The sequence below is a fragment of the Petromyzon marinus genome, unplaced genomic scaffold (genome assembly GCF_048934315.1).
Source record: "Petromyzon marinus isolate PM22_M1 ecotype Great Lakes invasive population unplaced genomic scaffold, UKy_Petmar_22M1.pri1.0 PM_G_Scaffold_19, whole genome shotgun sequence".
Lineage (NCBI taxonomy): Eukaryota > Metazoa > Chordata > Hyperoartia > Petromyzontiformes > Petromyzontidae > Petromyzon > Petromyzon marinus.
The window spans coordinates 1,513,004-1,534,286 of NW_027422750.1; the positions used below are offsets into that span (position 1 = coordinate 1,513,004).

General features: G+C 45.6%; 1 protein-coding gene across 1 annotated transcript in view; it reads right to left on the reverse strand.

Annotated features, from left to right (window-relative positions):
- Positions 1-21,283, reverse strand: part of LOC142912129 (uncharacterized) — a 206,402-nt gene that overhangs the window by 149,273 nt on the left and 35,846 nt on the right. The window contains exons 4-6 of the mRNA XM_076060447.1: positions 15,857-16,272; positions 15,495-15,660; positions 12,654-12,992 (exon numbers count right to left, since the gene is read on the reverse strand). Coding sequence (XP_075916562.1) covers positions 12,654-12,992; positions 15,495-15,660; positions 15,857-16,272 — 921 coding nt within the window. The remainder of the gene's footprint in view (positions 1-12,653; positions 12,993-15,494; positions 15,661-15,856; positions 16,273-21,283) is intronic.

Consider the following 21,283-nt stretch of genomic DNA (forward strand, 5'->3'; position numbering starts at 1 on the left):
TCAATGTCATGTGAGCCTACTGAATTATAACAATGATCTGCCAGGGCCAAGGTGTTGGTCCTACCGTGTTTAAGGTCTGCTTTGTGTTCACGAATGCGGTCCGAAACATGGCGTTTGGTTTCTCCAATGTAACTACTACCACAGAGGCAACTTAGTTTGTAGACACCAGGGTACTGTATGTCCGGAATCACATCTTTTACAGACGGAACCAGATCACGGATTTTATGTAATGTGTTGAAACGGACCTGGATCTTGTGTTTATTCAAGATTTTGGAGATCTTTTTTGTGATCCCCGCAATGTAGGGTAAAGTGATGGTTTTGAAAGGCTCCTCAAGAGGGTCCTTCTTCATGGTTTGAGTGATAGCTTTGCGGATTGTATAGTCGGAGTAACCATTAGCCTTAAGAGCTTGGTGTACGTGCTTGAGTTCACTGCCTATGTGTTCCTGGTAAGATATGCATTGGGCTCTATGATACAGAGTCTTAATGAGAGAGTTCTTCTGTGATGGATGGTGGTGGCAATCCGGTTTCAGATAAGCATCCGTATGGGTAGCTTTCCTGTAGACAGAGTGGCTCATTGAACCATCAGGTCTCTTTTTAATTAGGACATCCAAAAAAGGTAGCTTGCCATCTTTTTCGACTTCCATGGTAAATCTGATGGCTGGGTGTATGGAATTGATGTGTTCGAAGAATTGGTCTAGAGCAGGCCGGCCATGTGCCCAGATGACAAAAGTGTCATCCACGTACCTCTTCCATAAGGTTGGGCGCAGAGTGGCAGTCTGGATGGCGTCAGTCTCAAATTTCTCCATGAAAATGTTAGCTATAACCGGAGATAGGGGGGAGCCGATTGGGGTGCCCTCAGTTTGTTTGTAGAAAGTTCCATTCCAAGTGAAGTATGTATTGGTTTAACAGTGTCTCACCAGGGGGGGTACCTCAGTGTTTAGTCCTTGATGAACCAAGTCTTTAATGATTGCGATGGTGTCAGGTACAGGAACCTTGGTGAATAAGGAAACTACGTCAAAACTGACAAGCAGGTCGTCTGGGGACAGGGAAATAACCTTGATTGACGATACCAGGTGAGTAGAATTTTGTACCGCAGAGGTGTTTTTTCCAGTGAAAGGACGCAGGATTTCAGACAAAAAACGAGCCAGTTTGTAGGTGGGGGAGTTGATAGTAGAAATGATGGGACAAAGGGGTGTATCTACTTTATGTATTTTTGGTAAGCCGTATAATCTTGGTGGCCTGGCAGCAGAAGGTTTCAACGAAAACTGTTTAGATTGATCAATTAATGCGGTTGAATCAGAAATTATTTCGTTGGTTTGTGTGACGAGGCTGTTGGTGGGATCACTTTTTATTTTTGTATAACTACCATTGTCGAGTAATTATTTAATTTTGTTGTTGTATTCTATTTTATCCATGATGACAGGAGCATTGCCCTTGTCAGCTGAGAGGACTACAATATCATCCCTCTTTTTTAATTTATATAATTCAAAACGCTCAACTTTGCTGAGGTTGCTAGCTGGCATCTTAGCGTTTTTGAGGGCTGCAGCAATTTCAGATCTTGCTACGTCTGCAGCGATGTGACCCTGGTCCCTGAGAGCAACGTCTACTTGGGCAATGATATCATTAACTGGTATGTGTTTAGGTTTGACTGCAAAGTTTAGACCTTTAGCTAAAACGGATTTCAGACCATCGGAAATAGAACTGTTACTGCGATTAATTACGACTTTGTTAACGTCTAACTTTTTGGTGTGTGGGTCCGGTGTTTTGTTGAAGAGGAGGTTAAATTTGGAAATCAGGTTGTCCCTACATTTGGTTGACATAGTAGCAGCTGAAGAGGCAGTCATATTGTCTACATGTTCCCAATCCGATGTGGACATTGTTGCCGTCAATGATAAGTGTGATTTGTAGAGTGTCTTGTGTAACTGATCTAGTTTGGTGCGTATAAGTCTGATTTTTTCTGAGATAAGAGCTAAGCTAGTTTTGAAAAGAATTCGTTTCGCATTAGAATAAGTTACAGCAGCAGAGGTCAGTGTAAATGCGATTGGTATTACCCCAGAGTCGCGGCATCTCTTCAGAAAGGTGAGAGACTCGATCAGCTGAGCCTTCTTATCCCGGAGTTTGTTGAATGATCTTAAAGTTAGGTGAAAACCCTCCCAGTAGAGGCGGTTAAATTTGTATTTAAAGGTTTCATGACTGCAGTAATTAATATTCTTAGCTCTTTCGGTAAAGTCACGTTGAAGAAAAACAATAAAATAATAAAATATATATAAAACAATACAAATTCTCACGACGTTTCGACCATAACACAAACGGTCATCATCAGGTTTGTCGGTTTGCGTAAATGTATTAACTTTTAAACGGTTTATTTATTTATTTATAATAAAAACACGTCAGCGCCACGCGCAGCGATTCGGCAGTTTATTTAGAAGGACTAGTCCATCTATGATCTGAAAAGAGGAGGGTGGAGACGAAAAATTAATGTATGCTGTCTGAAAGCCACTGTAAGTGTGAACAATCAATTAAGACCTGAAATGGTTTATCAAATCTTTCCATTGATTGCTAAGCCAGAATCCATCTTCTCGGTTGAAATTGTCTCTGTGCTTGTATATGTGGATAGCCTCATGAACGAATCTCTCATGGTAGGCAGATGGCTTACAAAGAACCTCTGTCTTGGAAAAGTCAATGTCATGTGAGCCTACTGAATTATAACAATGATCTGCCACGGCCGAGGTGTTGGTCCTACCATGTTTAAGGTCTGCTTTGTGTTCACGAATGCAGTCCGAGACATGGCGTTTGGTTTCTCCAATGTAACTATTACCACAGAGGCAACTTAGTTTGTAGACACCAGGGTACTGTATGTCCGGAATCACATCTTTTACAGACAAAACCAGATCACGGATTTTATGTAATGTGTTGAAACGGACCTGGATCTTGTGTTTATTCAAGATTTTGGAGATCTTTTTTGTGATCCCCACAATGTAGGGTAAAGTGATGGTTTTGAAAGGCTCCTCAAGAGGGTCCTTCTTCATGGTTTGAGTGATAGCTTTGCGGATTGTATAGTTGGAGTAACCATTAGCCTTAAGAGCTTGGTGTACGTGCTTGAGTTCACTGCCTATGTGTTCCTGGTCGGATATGCATTGGGCTCTATGATACAGAGTCTTAATGAGAGAGTTCTTCTGTGATGGATGGTAGTGGGAATCCGGTTTCAGATAAGCATCCGTATGGGTAGCTTTCCTGTAGACAGAGTGGCTCATTGAACCATCAGGTCTCTTTTTAATTAGGACATCCAAAAAAGGTAGCTTGCCATCTTTTTCGACTTCCATGGTAAATCTGATGGCTGGGTGTATGGAATTGATGTGTTCGAAGAATTGGTCTAGAGCAGGCCGGCCATGTGGCCAGATGACAAAAGTGTCATCCACGTACCTCTTCCATAAGGTTGGGCGCAGAGTGGCAGTCTGGATGGCGTCAGTCTCAAATTTCTCCATGAAAATGTTAGCTATAACCGGAGATAGGGGGGAGCCGATTGGGGTGCCCTCAGTTTGTTTGTAGAAAGTTCCATTCCAAGTGAAGTATGTATTGGTTAAACAGTGTCTCACCAGGGGGGGGTACCTCATTGTTTAGTCCTTGATTAACCAAGTCTGCAATGATTGCGATGGTGTCAGGTACAGGAACCTTGGTGAATAAGGAAACTACATCAAAACTGACAAGCAGGTCATCTGGGGACAGGGAAATACCCTTGATTGTCGATACCAGGTGAGTAGAATTTTGTACCGCAGAGGTGGTTTTTCCAGTGAAAGGACGCAGGATTTCAGACAAAAAACGAGCCAGTTTGTAGGTGGGGGAGTTGATAGTAGAGACGATGGGACGAAGGGGTGTATCTACTTTATGTAATTTTGGTAAGCCGTATAATCTTGGTGGCCTGGCAGCAGGTTTCAAAGAAAACTGTTTAGATTGATCAATTAACGCGGTTGAATCAGAAATTATTTTGTTGGTTTGTGTGACGAGGCTGTTGGTGGGATCTCTTTTTATTTTTGTATAACTACCATCGTCGAGTAATTCTTTAATTTTGTTGTTGTATTCTATTTTATCCATGATGACAGTAGCATTGTCCTTGTCAGCTGAGAGGACTACAATATCATCCCTCTTCTTTAATTTATATAATTCAAAACGCTCATCTTTGCTGAGGTTGCTAGCTGGCATCTTAGCGTTTTTGAGCGTTGCAGCGATTTCAGATCTTGCTACGTCTGCAGCGATGTGACCCAGGCCCCTGAGAGCAACGTCTACTTGGGCAATTCTATCATTAACTGGTATGTGTTTAGGTGTGACTGCAAAGTTTAGACCTTTAGCTAAAACGGATTTCAGACCATCGGAAATAGAATTGTTACTGCGATTAATTACGACTTTGTTAACGTCTAACTTTTTGGTGTGTGGGTCCGGTCTTTTGTTGAAGAGGAGGTTCAATTTGGAAATCAGGTTGTCCCTACATTTGGTCGACATAGTAGCAGCTGAAGAGGCAGTCATATTGTCTACATGTTCCCAATCCGATGTGGACATTGTTGCCGTCAATGATAAGTGTGATTTGTAGAGTGTCTTGTCTAACTGATCTAGTTTGGTGCATATAAGTCTGATTTTTTCTGAGATAAGAGCTAAGCTAGTTTTGAAAAGAATTCGTTTCGCATTAGAAGAAGTTACAGCAGCAGAGGTCAGTGTAAATGCGATTGGTATTACCCCAGAGTCGCGGCATCTCTTCAGAAAGGTGAGAGACTCGATCAGCTGAGCCTTCTTATCCCGGAGTTTGTTGAAGGATCTTAAAGTTAGGTGAAAACCCTCCCAGTAGAGGCGGTAAAATTTTTATTTAAAGCTTTCATGACTGCAGTAATTCATATTCTTAGCTCTTTCGGTAAAGTCACGTTGAAGGGAAACTATAAAATAATAAAATATATATAAAACAATACAAATTCTCACGACGTTTCGACCATAACACAAACGGTCGTCATCAGGTGTGTCGGTTTGCATAAATGTATTTACTTTTAAACGGTGTTTTTATGTATTTATAATAAAAACACGTCAGCGCCACGCGCAGCGATTTGGCAGTTTATTTAGAAGGACTAGTCCATCTATGTTCTGAAAAGAGGAGGGGGGAGACGAAAAATTAATGTATGCTGTCTGAAATCCACTGTAAGTGTGAACAATCAATTAAGACCTGAAATGGTTTATCAAATCTTTCCAATGATTGCTAAGCCAGAATCCATCTTCTCGGTTGAAATTGTCTCTGTGCTTGTATATGTGGATAGCCTCATGAACGAATCTCTCATGGTAGCCAGATGGCTTACAAAGAACCTCTGTCTTGGAAAAGTCAATGTCATGTGAGCCTACTGAATTATAACAATGATCTGCCACGGCCGAGGTGTTGGTCCTACCGTGTTTAAGGTCTGCTTTGTGTTCACGAATGCGGTCCGAGACATGGCGTTTGGTTTCTCCAATGTAACTATTACCACAGAGGCAACTTAGTTTGTAGACACCAGGGTACTGTATGTCCGGAATCACATCTTTTACAGACGGAACCAGATCACGGATTTTATGTAATGTGTTGAAACGGACCTGGATCTTGTGTTTATTCAAGATTTTGGAGATCTTTTTTGTGATCCCCGCAATGTAGGGTAAAGTGATGGTTTTGAAAGGCTCCTCAAGAGGGTCCTTCTTCATGGTGTGAGTGATAGCTTTGCGGATTGTATAGTTGGAGTAACCATTAGCCTTAAGAGCTTGGTGTACGTGCTTGAGTTCACTGCCTATGTGTTCCTGGTCGGATATGCATTGGGCTCTATGATACAGAGTCTTAATGAGAGAGTTCTTCTGTGATGGATGGTGGTGGGAATCCGGTTTCAGATAAGCATCCGTATGGGTAGCTTTCCTGTAGACAGAGTGGCTCATTGAACCATCAGGTCTCTTTTTAATTAGGACATCCAAAAAAGGTAGCTTGCCATCTTTTTCGACTTCCATGGTAAATCTGATGGCTGGGTGTATGGAATTGATGTGTTCGAAGAATTGGTCTAGAGCAGGCCGGCCATGTGGCCAGATGACAAAAGTGTCATCCATGTACCTCTTCCATAAGGTTGGGCACAGAGTGGCAGTCTGGATGGTGTCAGTCTCAAATTTCTCCATGAAAATGTTAGCTATAACTGGACATAGGGGGGAGCCCATTGGGGTGCCCTCAGTTTGTTTGTAGAAAGTTCCATTCCAAGTGAAGTATGTATTGGTTAAACAGTGTCTCACCAGGGGGGGGTACCTCATTGTTTAGTCCTTGATGAACCAAGTCTGCAATGATTGCGATGGTGTCAGGTACAGGAACCTTGGTGAATAAGGAAACTACATCAAAACTGACAAGCAGGTCGTCTGGGGACAGGGAAATACCCTTGATTGTCGATACCAGGTGAGTAGAATTTTGTACCGCAGAGGTGCTTTTTCCAGTGAAAGGACGCAGGATTTCAGACAAAAAACGAGCCAGTTTGTAGGTGGGGGAGTTGATAGTAGAGACGATGGGACGAAGGGGTGTATCTACTTTATGTAATTTTGGTAAGCCGTATAATCTTGGTGGCCTGGCAGCAGAAGGTTTCAACGAAAACTGTTTAGATTGATCAATTAACGCGGTTGAATCAGAAATTATTTTGTTGGTTTGTGTGACGAGGCTGTTGGTGGGATCTCTTTTTATTTTTGTATAACTACCATCGTCGAGTAATTATTTAATTTTGTTGTTGTATTCTATTTTATCCATGATGATAGCAGCATTGTCCTTGTCAGCTGAGAGGACTACAATATCATCCCTCTTCTTTAATTTATATAATTCAAAACGCTCATCTTTGCTGAGGTTGCTAGCTGGCATCTTAGCGTTTTTGAGCGTTGCAGCGATTTCAGATCTTGCTACGTCTGCAGCGATGTGACCCAGGCCCCTGAGAGCAACGTCTACTTGGGCAATTCTATCATTAACTGGTATGTGTTTAGGTGTGACTGCAAAGTTTAGACCTTTAGCTAAAACGGATTTCAGACCATCGGAAATAGAACTGTTACTGCGATTAATTACGACTTTGTTAACGTCTAACTTTTTGGTGTGTGGGTCCGGTCTTTTGTTGAAGAGGAGGTTCAATTTGGAAATCAGGTTGTCCTTACATTTGGTCGACATAGTAGCAGCTGAAGAGGCAGTCATATTGTCTACATGTTCCCAATCCGATGTGGACATTGTTGCCGTCAATGATAAGTGTGATTTGTAGAGTGTCTTGTCTAACTGATCTAGTTCGGTGCGTATAAGTCTGATTTTTTCTGAGATAAGAGCTAAGCTAGTTTTGAAAATAATTCGTTTCGCATTAGAAGAAGTTACAGCAGCAGAGGTCAGTGTAAATGCGATTGGTATTACCCCAGAGTCGCAGCATCTCTTCAGAAAGGTGAGAGACTCGATCAGCTGAGCCTTCTTATCCCGGAGTTTGTTGAAGGATCTTAAAGTTATGAGAAAACCCTCCCCGTAGAGGCGGTTAAATTTTGATTTAAAGCTTTCGTGACTGCAGTAATTCATATTCTTAACTCTTTCGGTAAAGTCACGTTGAAGGGAAACAATAAAATATATATAAAACAATAAAAATTCTCATGACGTTTCGACCATAACACAAACGGTCATCATCAGGTGTGTCGGTTTGCATAAATGTATTTACTTTTAAACGGTGTTTTTATTTGTTTATAAAAAAACGTCAGCGCCACGCACAGCGATTTGGCAGTTTATTTAGAAGGACTAGTCTATCTATGTTCTGAAAAGAGGAGGAGGGAGACGAAAAATTAATGTATGCTGTCTGAAAGCCACTGTAAGCGTGAACAATCAATTAAGACCTGAAATGGTTTATCAAATCTTTCCAATGATTGCTAAGCCAGAATCCATCTTCTCGGTTGAAATTGTCTCTGTGCTTGTATATGTGGATAGCCTCATGAACGAATCTCTCATTGTAGCCAGATGGCTTACAAAGAACCTCTGTCTTGGAAAAGTCAATGTTATGTGAGCCTACTGAATTATAACAATGATCTGCCAGGGCCAAGGTGTTGGTCCTACCGTGTTTAAGGTCTGCTTTGTGTTCACGAATGCGGTCCGAAACATGGCGTTTGGTTTCTCCAATGTAACTACTACCACAGAGGCAACTTAGTTTGTAGACACCAGGGTACTGTATGTCCGGAATCACATCTTTTACAGACGGAACCAGATCACGGATTTTATGTAATGTGTTGAAACGGACCTGGATCTTGTGTTTATTCAAGATTTTGGAGATCTTTTTTGTGATCCCCGCAATGTAGGGTAAAGTGATGGTTTTGAAAGGCTCCTCAAGAGGGTCCTTCTTCATGGTTTGAGTGATAGCTTTGCGGATTGTATAGTCGGAGTAACCATTAGCCTTAAGAGCTTGGTGTACGTGCTTGAGTTCACTGCCTATGTGTTCCTGGTCAGATATGCATTGGGCTCTATGATACAGAGTCTTAATGAGAGAGTTCTTCTGTGATGGATGGTGGTGGCAATCCGGTTTCAGATAAGCATCCGTATGGGTAGCTTTCCTGTAGACAGAGTGGTTCATTGAACCATCAGGTCTCTTTTTAATTAGGACATCCAAAAAAGGTAGCTTGCCATCTTTTTCGACTTCCATGGTAAATCTGATGGCTGGGTGTATGGAATTGATGTTTTCGAAGAATTGGTCTAGAGCAGGCCGGCCATGTGGCCAGATGACAAAAGTGTCATCCACGTACCTCTTCCATAAGGTTGGGCGCAGAGTGGCAGTCTGGATGGCGTCAGTCTCAAATTTCTCCATGAAAATGTTAGCTATAACCGGAGATAGGGGGGAGCCCATTGGGGTGCCCTCAGTTTGTTTGTAGAAAGTTCCATTCCAAGTGAAGTATGTATTGGTTTAACAGTGTCTCACCAGGGGGGGTACCTCAGTGTTTAGTCCTTGATTAACCAAGTCTTCAATGATTGCGATGGTGTCAGGTACAGGAACCTTGGTGAATAAGGAAACTACATCAAAACTGACAAGCAGGTCGTCTGGGGACAGGGAAATACCATTGATTGTCGATACCAGGTGAGTAGAATTTTGTACCGCAGAAGTGGTTTTTCCAGTGAAAGGACACAGGATTTCAGACAAAAAACGAGCCAGTTTGTAGGTGGGGGAGTTGATAGTAGAGATGATGGGACAAAGGGGTGTATCTACTTTATGTATTTTTGGTAAGCCGTATAATCTTGGTGGCCTGGCAGCAGAAGGTTTCAACGAAAACTGTTTAGATTGATCAATTAATGCGGTTGAATCAGAAAATATTTCGTTGGTTTGTGTGACGAGGCTGTTGGTGGGATCTCTTTTTATTTTTGTATAACTACCATTGTCGAGTAATTATTTAATTTTGTTGTTGTATTCTATTTTATCCATGATGACAGGAGCATTGCCCTTGTCAGCTGAGAGGACTACAATATCATCCCTCTTTTTTAATTTATATAATTCAAAACGCTCAACTTTGCTGAGGTTGCTAGCTGGCATCTTAGCGTTTTTGAGGGCTGCAGCGATTTCAGATCTTGCTACGTCTGCAGCGATGTGACCCAGGTCCCTGAGAGCAACGTCAACTTGGGCAATTATATCATTAACTGGTATGTGTTTAGGTTTGACTGCAAAGTTTAGACCTTTAGCTAAAACGGATTTCAGACCATCGGAAATAGAACTGTTACTGCGATTAATTACGACTTTGTTAACGTCTAACTTTTTGGTGTGTGGGTCCGGTCTTTTGTTGAAGAGGAGGTTAAATTTGGAAATCAGGTTGTCCCTACATTTGGTCGACATAGTAGCAGCTGAAGAGGCAGTCATATTGTCTACATGGTCCCAATCCGATGTGGACATTGTTGCCGTCAATGATAAGTGTGATTTGTAGAGTGTCTTGTCTAACTGATCTAGTTTGGTGCGTATAAGTCTGATTTTTTCTGAGATAAGAGCTAAGCTAGTTTTGAAAAGAATTCGTTTCGCATTAGAAGAAGTTACAGCAGCAGAGGTCAGTGTAAATGCGATTGGTATTACCCCAGAGTCGCGGCATCTCTTCAGAAAGGTGAGAGACTCGATCAGCTGAGCCTTCTTATCCCGGAGTTTGTTGAAGGATCTTAAAGTTAGGTGAAAACCCTCCCAGTAGAGGCAGTTAAATTTTTATTTAAAGCTTTCATGACTGCAGTAATTCATATTCTTAGCTCTTTCGGTAAAGTCACGTTGAAGGGAAACAATAAAATAATAAAATATATATAACAATACAAATTCTCACGACGTTTCGACCATAACACAAACGGTCGTCATCAGGTGTGTCGGTTTGCATAAATTTATTTACTTTTAAACGGTGTTTTTATTTATTTATAATAAAAACACGTCAGCGCCACGCGCAGCGATTTGGCAGTTTATTTAGAAGGACTAGTCCATCTATGTTCTGAAAAGAGGAGGGGGGAGACGAAAAATGTATGTATGCTAGTCTGAAAGCCACTGTAAGCGTGAACAATCAATTAAGACCTGAAATGGTTTATCAAATCCTTCCAATGATTGCTAAGCCAGAATCCATCTTCTCGGTTGAAATTGTCTCTGTGCTTGTATATGTGGATAGCCTCATGAACAAATCTCTCATGGTAGCCAGATGGCTTACAAAGAACCTCTGTCTTGGAAAAGTCAATGTCATGTGAGCCTACTGAATTATAACAATGATCTGCCATGGCCGAGGTGTTGGTCCTACCGTGTTTAAGGTCTGCTTTGTGTTCACGAATGCGGCCCGAGACATGGCGTTTGGTTTCTCCAATGTAACTACTACCACAGAGGCAACTTAGTTTGTAGACACCAGGGTACTGTATGCTTGGAATCACATCTTTTACAGACGGAACCAGATCACAGATTTTATGTAATGTGTTGAAACGGACCTGGATCTTGTGTTTATTCAAGATTTTGGAGATCTTTTTTGTGATCCCCGCAATGTAGGGTAAAATGATGGTTTTGAAAGGCTCCTCAAGAGGGTCCTTCTTCATGGTTTGAGTGATAGCTTTGCGGATTGTATAGTCGGAGTAACCATTAGCCTTAAGAGCTTGGTGTACGTGCTTGAGTTCACTGCCTATGTGTTTCTGGTCGGATATGCATTGGGATCTATGATACAGAGTCTTAATGAGAGAGATCTTCTGTGATGGATGGTGGTGGGAATCCGGTTTCAGATAAGCATCCGTATGGGTAGCTTTCCTGTAGACAGAGTGGCTCATTGAACCATCAGGTCTCTTTTTAATTAGGACATCCAAAAAAGGTAGCTTGCCATCTTTTTCTACTTCCATGGTAAATCTGATGGCTGGGTGTATGGACTTGATGTGTTCGAAGAATTGGTCTAGAGCAGGCCGGCCATGTGGCCAGATGACAAAAGTGTCATCCACGTACCTCTTCCATAAGGTTGGGCGCAGAGTGGCAGTCTGGATCGAGTCAATCTCAAATTTCTCCAGGAAAATGTTAGCTATAACTGGACATAGGGGGGAGCCCATTGGGGTGCCCTCACTTTGTTTGTAGAAAGTTCCATTCCAAGTGAAGTATGTATTGGTTAAACAGTGTCTCACCAGGGGGGGGTACCTCATTGTTTAGTCCTTGATGAACCAAGTCTGCAATGATTGCGATGGTGTCAGGTACAGGAACCTTGGTGAATAAGGAAACTACATCAAAACTGACAAGCAGGTCGTCTGGGGACAGGGAAATACCCTTGATTGTCGATACCAGGTGAGTAGAATTTTGTAACGGAGAGGTGGTTTTTCCAGTGAAAGGACGCAGGATTTCAGACAAAAAACGAGCCAGTTTGTAGGTGGGGGAGTTGATAGTAGAGACGATGGGACGAAGGGGTCTATCTACTTTATGTATTTTTGGTAAGCCGTATAATCTTGGTGGCCTGGCAGCAGAAGGCTTCAACGAAAACTGTTTAGATTGATCAATTAATGCGGTTGAATCAGAAATTATTTTGTTGGTTTGTGTGACGAGGCTGTTGGTGGGATCTCTTTTTATTATTGTTTAACTACCATCGTCGAGTAATTCTTTAATTTTGGTGTTGTATTCTATTTTATCCATGATGACAGTAGCATTGTCCTTGTCAGCTGAGAGGACTACAATATCATCCCTCTTTTTTAATTTATATAATTCAAAACGCTCATCTTTGCTGAGGTTGCTAGCTGCCATCTTAGCGTTTTTGAGGGTTGCAGCGATTTCAGATCTTGCTACGTCTGCAGCGATGTGACCCAGGCCCCTGCGAGCAATGTCTACTTGGGCAATTATATCATGGGTGTCTGTGTGAGTAGTCTAGGGGTGTCTGTGTGAGTAGTCTATGGATCTCTGCGTGAGTAGTCTATGGGTCTCTGTGTGAGTCTATGGGTCTCTGTGTGATGAGTCTATGGGTCTCTGTGTGAGTAGTCTATGGGTGTCTGTGTGATGAGTCTATGGGTCTCTGTGTGAGTAGTCTATGGGTCTCTGTGTGAGTAGTCTATGGGTCTCTGTGTGAGTCTATGGGTCTCTGTGTGAGTAGTCTATGGGTCTCTGTGTGAGTAGTCTATGGGTCTCTGTGTGATGAGTCTATGGGTCTCTGCGTGGGGCAGTGCCAATTCTCACCGATGACAGAGAGGTTGACCCTCCCCTCGAAGTTACCGTGGGGGAAGGTGGCCACGTGACAGAGGAAGAGGCCCCCGTCGCCAGCCCCCACGTCCAGCAGCTCCAGAGAGACGTCGCTGGGAGGCCCCCCAACGCGGAACCGCAGTCGGCCCGCGAGGGACGAGTTGGAGTACGCCGTGCCGTGCAGCGGGCTGAGCGCGGCCAAATTGGCCCCCGCCCAGACGTCGTCACGGGAGGCCTTCAGCCAGTTGGCCTGCACCACCACCACGGCCGCACCCCACAGGACGCAGCGCTGCAGCGCCACCTTCTGGCCGTCCGTGTCGACACCCACACGAGGGGCTGGGTGGGAAGACCACACAGAGACCCATAGAGTGCTCATAGAGACCCATAGACTACTCATAGAGACCCATAGACTACTCACGCAGAGACCCATAAACTACTCATAGAGACACCCATAGACTACTCACGCAGAGACCCATAGACTACTCACGCAGAGACCCATAGACTACTCACGCAGAGACCCATAGACTACTCACGTAGAGACCCATAGACTACTCATAGAGACCCATAGACTACTCACGCAGAGACCCATAGACTACTCATAGAGACCCATAGACTACTCACGCAGAGACCCATAGACTATTCAAGCAGAGACCCATAGACTATTCACACAGAGACCCATAGACTACTCACGCAGAGACCCATAGACTACTCATGGAGACCCATAGACTACTCATAGAAACACATAGACTACTCACATAGAGACCCATAGACTACTCACGCAGAGACCCATAGACTACTCACGCAGAGACCCATAGACTACTCACACAGAGACCCATAGACTACTCATAGAGACCCATAAACTACTCACATAGAGACCCATAGACTACTCATGCAGAGACTCATAGACTACTCATAGAAACCCATAGACTACTCACGCAGAGACCCATAGACTACTCACGCAGAGACCCATAGACTCATCACACAGAGACCCATAGACTACTCACGCAGAGACCCATAGACTACTCACGCAGAGACCCATAGACTACTCATAGAGACCCATAGACTACTCACGCAGAGACCCATAGACTATTCACGCAGAGAACCATAGACTACTCACACAGAGACCCATAGACTACTCACGCAGAGACCCATAGACTACTCATGCAGAGACCCATAGACTACTCACGCAGAGACCCATAGACTACTCATAGAGACCCATAGACTACACATAGAGACCCATAGACTACTCACGCAGAGACCCATAGACTATTCACGCAGAGACCCATAGACTACTCACACAGAGACCCAAAGACTACTGACGCAGAGACCCATAGACTACTCATAGAGACCCATAGACTACTCATAGAGACCCATAGACTACTCACGCAGAGACCCATAGACTATTCACGCAGAGACCCATAGACTACTCACACAGAGACCCAAAGACTACTGACGCAGAGACCCATAGACTACTCATAGAGACCCATAGACTACTCACGCAGAGACCCATAGACTACTCACGCAGAGACCCATAGACTACTCACGCAGAGACCCATAGCCTACTCATAGAGACCCATAGACTACTCATACATACACCCATAGACTACTCACACAGAGACACATAGACTACTCACGCAGAGACCCATAGACTACTCACGCAGAGACCCATAGACTACTCATAGAGACCCATAGACTACTCACGCAGAGACCCATAGACAACTCACGCAGAGACCCATAGACTACTCATAGAGACCCATAGACTACTCACACAGAGACCCATAGACTACTCACGCAGAGACCCATAGACTACTCACGCAGAGACCCATAAACTACTCACGCAGAGACCCATAGACTACTCACGCAGAGACCCATAGACTACTCACACAGAGACCCATAGACTACTCATAGAGACCCATAAACTACTCACGCAGAGACCCATAGACTACTCACGCAGAGACCCATAGACTACTCATAGAGACCCATAGACTACTCACACAGAGACCCATAGACTACTCACGCAGAGACCCATAGACTTCTCACACAGACACCCATAGACTACTCACGCAGACACCCATAGACTACTCACGCAGAGACCCATAGACTACTCACACAGAGACCCATAGACTACTCACGCAGAGACCCATAGACTACTCACGCAGAGACCCATAGACTTCTCACACAGACACCCATAGACTACTCACGCAGACACCCATAGACTACTCACGCAGAGACCCATAGACTACTCACACAGAGACCCATAGACTACTCACGCAGAGACCCATAGACTACTCATAGAAACCCATAGACAACTCACGCAGAGACCCATAGACTACTCACGCAGAGACCCATAGACTACTCATACAAACCCATAGACTACTCACGCAGAGACCCATAGACTACTCACACAGAGACCCATAGACTACTCATAGAAACCCATAGACTACTCACGCAGAGACTCATAGACTACTCATAGAAACCCATAGACAACTCACGCAGAGACCCATAGACTACTCACGCAGAGATCCATAGACTACTCACGCAGTGACCCATAGACTACTCATAGAACCCCATAGACTATTCACGCAGAGACCCATAGATTAACCACTCAAAGACCCATAGACTTCTCACGCAGAGACCCATATACTACTCATAGAAACCCATAGACTACTCATATAGAAACCCATAGACTACTCACGCACAGATCCACTCAGAGACCCACAAAACTACTCACACAGAGACCCATAGACCACTCATAGGGATCCACAAGACTACTCACACAGAGACCCACTTCACACGCACAAAAATACCTCTCACTCATTGACCAAGTCACCCACTCACCCAAGGTGCTGTGTGGTGGACGGACGGAGACACACGACAGTGGAGACCACTCCCCTGCCTTCCACTGTGGCAAGTCGGCTACCATTCTCACGCGGACGCAGTACTCATCCTCGCGTCCCGGCAGAAGCATCATTTGGTGTTGGTACCGGCATCCGATGAAGCGCTCCTGGCAGTAATCATCAGTAGTAGCAGCAGTAGTAATAGTAGCAGCAAAAGCATCATCAGTAGTAGTAGCATCATCAGTAGTAGTGTCATTGGTAGCATCATCATCATCAGTAGCAGCATCACCACCCACCCACTCAACCACACACATCTCCCGCCACAACCTCCCTACCCCCGTCACAACTCCGGCAACCTCTCACCGTGAGTCGATCGCCGCCTCGTGTTGAGATGTCAACCTGATGGTGGAACTTCACGTCATGGGACACCAGCGCCCTCCACCCACGCCCGACGGAGACCAACAACGACAGCTTCCACACCTCCGGCTCTCCGTCAACCGCCGCCTCCAACTCCCAAGCCTCCCCAGGACCATCGTCATCACGGCGGTCATCATCACCGTCGTCACGGTCATTGTCATCACCGCCGTCAGGGTCACCGTCATCACCGCCGTCACGGTCATCGTCATCATCATCGTCACGGTCATCGCCGTCGTGGTTGTCGTTGTAGCCATCATCGTCGTTGTCTTCATCGTCACCCACAACACCGCACTCCTCATCCTCCTCCTCCCCCAGCGTCAGTTTGTCGAGCCTCAGGGTGAACGACGGAGCGCTGAGCACAGCTGAGACACGGGAGAGGGGGGGGTCATGGCGAGGGATGTTTGTATGATCTCCCCCTGTCCTATAGAGTGAGTGGAGATTGTGTGATCTCCCCCTGTCCTACAGAGTGAGTGGAGTTTGTATGATCTCCCCATGGTTCAACAGAGTGAGTGAGTGGAGTTTGTGTGATCTCCCCCTGTCCTACAGAGGGAGTGAGTGGAGTTTGTGTGATCTCCCCCTGTCCTACAGAGTGAGTGGAGCCTGTGATCTCCCCCTGTCCTACAGAGTGAGTGAGTGGAGTCTGTGATCTCCCACTGTCCTACAGAGTGAGTGGAGTTTGTGTTATCTCCCCCTGTTCTACAGAGTGAGTGAGTGGAGTTTGTGTGATCTCCCCCTGTCCTACAGAGTGAGTGGAGTTTGTGTGATCTCCCCCTGTCATACAGAGTGAGTGAGTGGAGTTTGTGTGATGTCCCCCTGTTCTACAGAGTGAGTGGAGTTTGTGTGATCTCCCCCTGTCCTACAGAGTGAGTGGAGTTTGTGTGATCTCCCCTTGTTCTACAGAGTGAGTGAGTGGAGTTTGTGTAATCTCCCCCTGTCCTACAGAGTGAGTGAGTGGAGTTTGTGTGATCTCCCCCTGTCGTACAGAGTGTATAGAGTGTGTGTGATCTCCCCCTGTTCTACAGTGAGTGAGTGGAGTTTGTATGATCTCCCCATGGTTCTACAGAGTGAGTGGAGTTTGTGTGATCTCCCCCTGTCCTACAGAGTGAGTGAGTGGAGTTTGTGTGATCTCCCCCTGTCCTACAGAGTGAGTGGAGCCTGTGATCTCCCCCTGTCCTACAGAGTGAGTGAGTGGAGTCTGTGATCTCCCCCTGTCCTACAGAGTGAGTGGAGTTTGTGTGATCTCCCCCTGTTCTACAGAGTGAGTGAGTGGAGTTTGTGTGATCTCCCCCTGTCCTACAGAGTGAGTGGAGTTTGTGTGATCTACCCCTGTCATACAGAGTGAGTGAGTGGAGTTTGTGTGATCTCCCCCTGTTCTACAGAATGAGTGAGTGGAGTTTGTGTGATCTCCCCGTGTTCTACAAAGTGAGTGGAGTTTGTATGATCTGCCCCTGTCCTACAGAGTGAGTGAGTGGAGTTTGTGTGATCTCCCCCTGTCCTACAGAGTGAGTGGAGTTTGTATGATCTTCCCCTGTCCTACAGAGTGAGTGGATTTCGATTTAAAGCTTTCGTGACTGCAATGATTAATCTTCTTTGGTTCTTTCGGTAAAGTCACGTAGAATGATAATAAAATAATAAATTGATAAAATAAAATAACACAATAATATTCTCACGACGTTTCGGCCACAACACAAGCGGCCTTCATCAGGTGAAGGGGGGCGAGACTGTCTGGTAGGACAGCGCTGGAGTGTCCACTCCAGCGCTGTCCTACCTCCAGCGCTGTCCAGCGCTGTCCTACCTGGAGTGTCCACTCCAGCGCTGTCCTACCAGACAGCGCTGTCCTACCAGACAGTCTCGCCCCCCTTCACCTGATGAAGGCCGCTTGTGTTGTGGCCGAAACGTCGTGAGAATATTATTGTGTTATTTTATTTTATCAATTTATTATTTTATTATCATTCTACGTGACTTTACCGAAAGAACCAAAGAAGAGTGAGTGGAGTTTGTGTGATCTCGCCCTGTCCTACAGAGTGAGTGAGTGGAGTTTGTGTGATCTCCCCCTGTCCTACAGAGTGAGTGGAGTTTGTGTGATCTCCCCCTGTTCTACAGAGTGAGTGAGTGGAGTTTGTGTGATCTCTCCCTGCCCTATAGAGTGAGCGAGTGGAGTTTGTGTGATCTCCCCCTGTCGTACAGAGTGTATAGAGTGTGTGTGATCTCCCCCTGTTCTACAGTGAGTGAGTGGAGTTTGTATGATCTCCCCATGGTTCTACAGAGTGAGTGGAGTTTGTGTGATCTCCCCCTGTCCTACAGAGTGAGTGAGTGGAGTTTGTGTGATCTCCCCCTGTCCTACAGAGTGAGTGGAGCCTGTGATCTCCCCCTGTCCTACAGAGTGAGTGAGTGGAGTCTGTGATCTCCCCCTGTCCTACAGAGTGAGTGGAGTTTGTGTGATCTCCCCCTGTTCTACAGAGTGAGTGAGTGGAGTTTGTGTGATCTCCCCCTGTCCTACAGAGTGAGTGGAGTTTGTGTGATCTACCCCTGTCATACAGAGTGAGTGAGTGGAGTTTGTGTGATCTCCCCCTGTTCTACAGAATGAGTGAGTGGAGTTTGTGTGATCTCCCCGTGTTCTACAAAGTGAGTGGAGTTTGTATGATCTGCCCCTGTCCTACAGAGTGAGTGAGTGGAGTTTGTGTGATCTCCCCCTGTCCTACAGAGTGAGTGGAGTTTGTATGATCTTCCCCTGTCCTACAGAGTGAGTGGATTTCGATTTAAAGCTTTCGTGACTGCAATGATTAATCTTCTTTGGTTCTTTCGGTAAAGTCACGTAGAATGATAATAAAATAATAAATTGATAAAATAAAATAACACAATAATATTCTCACGACGTTTCGGCCACAACACAAGCGGCCTTCATCAGGTGAAGGGGGGCGAGACTGTCTGGTAGGACAGCGCTGGAGTGTCCACTCCAGCGCTGTCCTACCTCCAGCGCTGTCCAGCGCTGTCCTACCTGGAGTGTCCACTCCAGCGCTGTCCTACCAGACAGCGCTGTCCTACCAGACAGTCTCGCCCCCCTTCATCTGATGAAGGCCGCTTGTGTTGTGGCCGAAACGTCGTGAGAATATTATTGTGTTATTTTATTTTATCAATTTATTATTTTATTATCATTCTACGTGACTTTACCGAAAGAACCAAAGAAGAGTGAGTGGAGTTTGTGTGATCTCGCCCTGTCCTACAGAGTGAGTGAGTGGAGTTTGTGTGATCTCCCCCTGTCCTACAGAGTGAGTGGAGTTTGTGTGATCTCCCCCTGTTCTACAGAGTGAGTGAGTGGAGTTTGTGTGATCTCCCCTTGTCCTACAGAGTGAGTGGAGTTTGTGTGATCTCCCCCTGTTCTACAGAGTGAGTGAGTGGAGTTTGTGTGATCTCTCCCTGCCCTATAGAGTGAGCGAGTGGAGTTTGTGTGATCTCCCCCTGTCTACAGAGTGAGTAGAGTTTGTGTGATCTCCCCCTGTTCTACAGAGTGAGTGGAGTTTGTGTGATCTCCCCTGTCCTACAGAGTGAGTGGAGTTTGTGTGATCTTCCCCTGTTGTGCAGAGTGAGTGGAGTGTGTGTGATCTCCCCCTGTCCTACAGAGTGAGTGAGTGGAGTTTGTGTGATCTCCCCCTGTCCTAGAGAGTGAGTGAGTGGAGTTCGTGTGATCTCCCCCTGTTCTACAGAGTGAGTGGAGTTTGTGTGATCTCCCCCTGTCCTACAGAGTGAGTGAGTGGAGTTTGTGTGATCTCCCCTGTCCTACAGAGTGAGTGGAGTTTGTATGATCTCCCACTGTCCTACAGAGTGAGTGAGTGGAGTTTATGTGATCTCCCCCTGTCCGACAGAGTGAGTGAGTGGATTTTGTGTGATCTCCCCCTGTCCTACAGAGTGAGTGGAGTTTGTGTGATCTCGAACTGTCATACAGAGTGAGTGAGTGGACTTTGTGTGATCTCCAACTGTCCTACAGAGTGAGTGGAGTTTGTGTGATCTCCCCCTGTCCTACAGAGTGAGTGAGTGGACTTTGTGTGATCTCCCCCTGTCCTACAGAGTGAGTGGAGTTTGTATGATCTCCCCCTGTCCAACAGAGTGAGTGGAGTTTGTGTGATCTCGCCCTGTCCTACAGAGTGAGTGAGTGGAGTTTGTGTGATCTCCCCCTGTACTACAGAGTGAGTGGAGTTTGTGTGATCTCCCCATGTCCTACAGAGTGTGTGAGTGGAGTTTGTGTGATCTAGACCTGTACTACAGAGTGAGTGAGTGGAGTTTGTGTGATCTCCCCCTGTCCTACAGAGTGTATGGAGTTTGTGTGATCTCCCCCTGTTCTACAGTGAGTGAGTGGAGTTTGTGTAATCTCCCCCTGTCCTACAAAGTGAGTGCGTGGTGTTTGTGTCATGTCCCCTTGTCCTACAGAGTGAGTGAGTGGAGTTTGTGTGATCTCCCCCTGTCCTACAGAGTGAGTGGAGTTAGTATGATCTGCCCCTGTCCTACAGAGCGAGTGAGTGGAGTTTGTGTGATCTCCCCCTGTTCTACAGAGTGAGTGAGTGGAGTTTGTGTGATCTCCCCCTGTCCTACAGAGTGAGTGGAGTTTGTGTGATCTCCCCCTGTTCTACAGAGTGAGTGGAGTTTGTGTGATCTCCCCCTGTCCTACAGAGTGAGTGAGTGGAGTTTGTGTGATCTCCCCCTGTTCTACAGAATGAGTGAGTGGAGTTTGTGTCATCTCCCTGTGTTCTACAGAGTGAGTGGAGTTTGTATGATCTGCCCCTGTCCTACAGAGTGAGTGAGTGGAGTTTGTGTGATCTAGACCTGTACTACAGAGTGAGTGAGTGGAGTTTGTGTGATCTCCCCCTGTCCTACAGAGTGTATGGAGTTTGTGTGATCTCCCCCTGTTCTACAGTGAGTGAGTGGAGTTTGTGTAATCTCCCCCTGTCCTACAGAGTGAGTGCGTGGTGTTTGTGTCATGTCACCTTGTCCTACAGAGTGAGTGAGTGGAGTTTGTGTGATCTCCCCCTGTCCTACAGAGTGAGTGGAGTTAGTATGATCTGCCCCTGTCCTACAGAGCGAGTGAGTGGAGTTTGTGTGATCTCCCCCTGTTCTACAGAGTGAGTGAGTGGAGTTTGTGTGATCTCCCCCTGTCCTACAGAGTGAGTGGAGTTTGTGTGATCTCCCCCTGTCCTACAGAGTGAGTGCGTGGTGTTTGTGTCATGTCCCCTTGTCCTACAGAGTGAGTGAGTGGAGTTTGTGTGATCTCCCCCTGTTCTACAGAATGAGTGAGTGGAGTTTGTGTGATCTCCCCGTGTTCTACAGAGTGAGTGGAGTTTGTATGATCTGCCCCTGTCCTACAGAGTGAGTGAGTGGAGT